At 73.0% G+C, this 4863-nt stretch overlaps 1 protein-coding gene across 1 annotated transcript in view; it reads left to right on the forward strand.

Moving 5' to 3' along the window:
- The window catches only part of CACNB1 (calcium voltage-gated channel auxiliary subunit beta 1), a 15568-nt gene that overhangs the window by 2241 nt on the left and 8464 nt on the right, over positions 1-4863 (forward strand). Inside the window, exons 2-4 of the mRNA XM_085316130.1 lie at positions 608-770; positions 3686-3805; positions 4735-4857. Of these exons, the coding sequence (XP_085172256.1) occupies positions 608-770; positions 3686-3805; positions 4735-4857 (406 nt within the window). The remainder of the gene's footprint in view (positions 1-607; positions 771-3685; positions 3806-4734; positions 4858-4863) is intronic.

Genomic DNA, 4863 nt, shown 5'->3' on the forward strand with positions numbered 1-4863 from the left:
GCTGATGCCGCCGCGGCCCCGGGGTGCTGCTTGGAGCCCGGCGGTCGGTTGCTCCCCACCGTGCAGCGGCAGCCCTGGGAGCTCGGAGCTGCCCCGTCCGCCTGCCCCGCAGCCGGCTGCGCTCAGCTGCGGGGGACCMCGGTGCCGGCGGCGTCGGGGGACCACGGTGTCGGGGGCGGTGGCCGTCCCCTCGCCGCCGTGGCCGGGAGCCAGACGCGAGCAGCCGGGCTCTCCCGCAAATCCAATCAGCCCCGTGGCCTCCCTCTCCTCTCCATGGAGACTAGCCCCAGCCCGGCGGCTAATTCAATGCCGGGCCCCCGGGGACGGCCCGAGGAGGGGGCCGCGCGCCGCCTGCTTCCCTTGCCACAGCCGGCGCTGCCGGGAGCGGCAGGATCCGGCYGAGCAGCCCCTGGGAGGGTTGATCCCCCCTCGGAGCCGGGCAGGGCTGGAAGCTCCCCTGCACGGGGGGAGGTCGGGGTCGGATCTCGGAGCTGAAGCCACGCGGGGYCCCCGGCTCGCTGCCTCCCTGCCTCGGTTTCCCCGCTGCCGGAGAGGTTGGGCTCTGTCTGCTCGGGACGGGCTGCGGTGCTCCCGGCGGTGGGGTTAGCCGGGGAGCGCCCGCCGCACCGCGGGGCCGCCGAGCTGCCGGGGCTCCGGCGCTCACCGCCCTCTCCTCTCCGCAGGGCAAGTACAGCAAGCGGAAGAGCCGCTTCAAGCGCTCGGACGGCAGCACCTCGTCTGACACGACGTCCAACAGCTTCGTCCGGCAGGTGAGCAGGGCCGGCGGCCCAGGGAGCCCCCGGCGCTCCCGCTCCCCTGGGAGTCTCCTCGGATCAGGGCTCGTGCCGGTCTGGCTCGTGGCAGGGGACGAGGCCGCTGCGTCTGTCCCGGGGGCGGCGTGGCGTGCRTGGCCCCCTCCGGTGCTGATCCGGGGCGGGGGCTGCAGGGCAGGAGCGGGGCAGAGCTGGTCCCCGGCGGCTTGGCCGTAGCTCTTCCATCTCGCAGCTCCCTGCCGGATCCAGGATCCAGTGTAGTTGCCATGGTAACCGGCWCAGGGGGAAGGGACCTTGGTGGCCCAGAGCGGGGTCTCATTTTTGGGGCACCGGGGGTCAGTGACCTGCGTGGCCGCGATGGCCCTTGTCCCCTGGGGACAGCGGGGGGGGGGGTCCAGGTTTGCAGCCGTCAGCTGCCAAGCACCAGCCTGGCCCGGGGGGAGCACGGCCGTTGCGATGGCTGAGATGGACCCGGCTGCCCCCCGCGCCCRGGTCGGAGCAGGGGTTTGGGGCATTTCCTCCCCGTCCTGGGGGGGCACTGCTGGCTGCGGGGTTGGGGACACATGAGCTCCGGGAAGCCCTGGCATTGCCCGCCTGGCATCCAGCCCGGCCTCCCCAGCCCCTTCCAGCCGTCAGAGCCGCTGGCTTGGCACCGACCTGTGCGGCCCCCCCCCACCTCAGCCCCCAGCACCCTCCCCTGCCCTGGGCTAAATATACCCCGGCAGGCTGCGAATGTCGCAGGGCATTGAAACCCGACCCGCGGGCGCCCCAGCGCAGCGCCCGCCTGCCCGCCCCCGCGGCCCACTCGCCCCCGGTCCCGCCACCATGGACATAGGCAGCAAAGACCACCACGCGGCCCTGGTGAGCGTCCCCGCGGCCCCTGCCCCCCAGCCCCCGGTGCGCGGGGCGCAGCCCCCGCACTCTGCCGCCTGCGCTTGCCAGCTGTGCCCTGGTGCCATCTGCCCCCCCGGCCCCCTCCGGCCCCAGCGCCCTCGCTGCGGCGTCCCCCTCGGCTCCGTCGGGGTTGGAGCAGGATGTCCCAGGAGCTGCTGGGGCCCATAAGGGTCTCTGGGGTGAGGACATCGTGCAGGACCCCGGATGACCTCCCACTGCCCCCCTGGTCTCACCGGGGTCCGGGGTGTTCACCAGGATTGGGGGGGGGGTGTCAGTGCTCCTGCCCATGGCGGGGAGGCTGGGGCTGGGGTGGTGCTGCCATGTCCCCCACCCGCCCTGCTCTGGGCCTGCCAGTGGGTCAGGGAGGGCTTGCCAGCCCCAGCGCACCCAGACGCTGTGCCTCAGTTTCCCTGGCTGCCCCTGGTTTGGCTCCCAGGGTGCAGCTGGAAAAATAGCCCTGGGGAGGGGACACGGGCAACAGCGGGGACGGCCGCCCTGATGCCCCCTGTCCACCCCAGCTCCGCGGAGCTGTGCCCCTGCCCCAGCACCCCCGGGAGAGCCGTGGGGCATCCRGCCGGGTGACAGCCCCACAGCCCTGGCATTGCGGCACTGAGCCCCGCCGAGGGGCCCGCGCTGGCGCGGCCGCTCCTGCTCCCACCGCGGGAGCCAGCCAGGCTGCCCACTGCCCGCCTCACCGCCGGAGGCAGGGCCGCCGCGTCCCGCATCCCTGGGGTCCCCCCGGTCCCCACCCCTCCGTGCCCCCTCGGCCCCGTTTGCTGCCCCTCCGGGCTGGGATGCGTCTGTACGGGCCGGATGCCTTGGAGGCAGTGAGCACCCTGGCAGGGACTTACCTCTGCCCCGTGGCTTTGGGGAAGGGGTCCTTCGAGGGGCTGCTGCCCCACGGATGGGGGTCAGAGCCTGTGCAAAGGAAAGCTGGCCTGTCCTCGCCTGGTATTTGGGAAGGATGGGGCAGATCTGGCCACCCCGTGCGGTGGGGGCTGAGGGCAGGCACAGCGTGGGCGTTTGCCAGTGGTCCGTGCCCCCCGCTGACGACGCGCCCGCGTCTGTGCAGAGGCAGCGAGGGGTGCCAGACCCGCACCCCRGGTAGGATCGGGGGCTCCTGTGGTTGGGGGGCTCTGGTGGGGCTATAAGGGATTGCAGAGGGGCTGGGGAGGGGGGGAGCAGCCCTCCAGGTGCCTTTGCTGTCCCCTGAGGTGCCCCTCGCCCTGGCTCCGGGGGCATCTGTGGGTCTCCTGCACGCTGCCCCCTCCTGAGCTCCTGCTGCAGGCTGAGCCGGGAGGGCAGCCGAGGGGTGACGAGGAGGTGGCTGCCGCCCGGACTCCCGGGTTCCTGCCCCAGCCTTGTCCTGGGGTGACCCTGAGTCGCTCCGCACCTCGGTTTCCCCGTTGCTGCGGGGCGCCGTGACGGAGGGGCAGAGCTGTCCCTGCGGCGGGCGACTGCCTGGGCTGCGGGGAGTGCGGGCGGGCGCCCGTGCCTGGCTTCCTCCTCGCCTTCCCGGCTCCGACCGGAGGCCTAGGCAGCCCTGGCCGCCGCGGGGACGGGAGCAGGCGCTGTCCTGCGCCGGTGTCGGCTGTCACGTTCCCTCCTGGAGCRGTGAGAACAGCTGCACCCGGCCCTCGACCTGCTGTAACCCGTCCTGCCCGCAGGGCCCAGCGGGAAACTGAGGCACGGGGCGAGGGCAGGGGGCTCTCCTGCAGCTGGGGGGGAACCCTGGCGTCCTGCGCCCTGCTTCTCCCACCGGTCTCAGCAAGAAACCCAGGTGTCCAGGCGCAAAACAGACCTGGATGCTCCCAACTGCTTTGCCTGAAGCATAGCACCCGTCCTGGATGTGGCTGGGCAGGATTTAGCCCTGCGCAGGGAGGAGGCAGGTTTGGGGGGTGGTTTCTCCCTAGCGTGCCCAAAGGGCACGATGGTGGATGCCATCCCTAACAGGAAGGGCCCGGGGGGAKACGGCTCCGTGGCCCGGCACGCACTCACCCCCTCCTTTGCTCTCCCAGGGCTCGGCGGAGTCCTACACCAGCCGCCCCTCGGACTCGGATGTGTCGCTGGAGGAGGACCGCGAGGCGCTGCGCAAGGAGGCCGAGCGCCAGGCGCTGGCGCAGCTGGAGAAAGCCAAGGTGGGACGGAGGGGCAGCGGCCCCCCGCAGCCAGCTGGGCCCCGGGGCTGCGGCTTGGCTTAGGGGACTTGGCTGGAGACCCCCTGCCTGCCCCAACCTTGCTGGGCGCAGGCAGGGACCCCTGCCACCCACCCAGCCCTCAGCACCCTCTGCGCTGGCACGGTGGGACCCGCTGCCCCAGGTTGCGTGGGGCCAGCCCTGATCCCTTCCGCTCCAGCTTCTCCCCGCTGTGGCCTCCCCCGTGCCTGGCCCTGGGCACCCTGAGCCCCACGCCTGGCTGTTAGCCCGGCACAGCCCGTCCCCAGCTTTGGGACCCACTGGTCCCCACCCCTGCCCCGCCGACCCCCACTGATCCGCGGTGCTTGGCACGGCGCGATGCTCCCGGAGCGGGCGCCAGCGGGCCGTGGGCGGCTCTGCCCTGCTTGGCCCTGGACCAGCCTTTCCATCCCGGGGCTGGGCCAGGCGGGCGTCACCGCGGCTGCAGGACGCCCCGTGGCCACCACCACTGCGCTGGGCCACCTCTGCCACCCCCGGCAGCCCCTCTCCAAGCCCTGCGTCCCCCCCTCCGTGCTCTGGGAAGGGAGCGGAGCCCCGGGGGTGGAACTGGGAGCCCGGACGCCTGGTTCTGCTCCTGCTCTCTGAGCACCCATCGCTCCTTGGCCCCCGGCCCAAGGCAATTAGCTAATGAGCCTCTCGTTCCTCCCCGTCTCCCAGAGCCTCGTGGCCGCAGTGTTCCCAGCCCGGGCGAGCGGCTGAGCTGCAGCGTCCGTCAGGAGCTGAGCCAGCTCCGCTGCCGGGCTGGATGCGCTGGCACCGGCGCCGGGGGAACGGCCCTCGGGCGTCCTGGCGCTCGCTGCCGGCGCCGCCGCGGTTCGGGCGGGGGGTGCGCTGGGAGATGCCGCCCCCGCTGAGCCCTCTCCTGCTGGCAGACGAAGCCGGTGGCATTTGCCGTGCGGACGAATGTCGGCTACAACCCCTCCGCCGGCGACGACGTGCCCGTGCAGGGCATGGCCATCTGCTTCGAGCCCAAAGACTTCCTGCACATCAAGGAGGTGGGG

The sequence above is a fragment of the Rhea americana genome, unplaced genomic scaffold, assembly GCF_003343005.1.
Source record: "Rhea americana isolate MKP2758 unplaced genomic scaffold, rheAme1 scaffold_452, whole genome shotgun sequence".
Taxonomy (NCBI): domain Eukaryota; kingdom Metazoa; phylum Chordata; class Aves; order Rheiformes; family Rheidae; genus Rhea; species Rhea americana.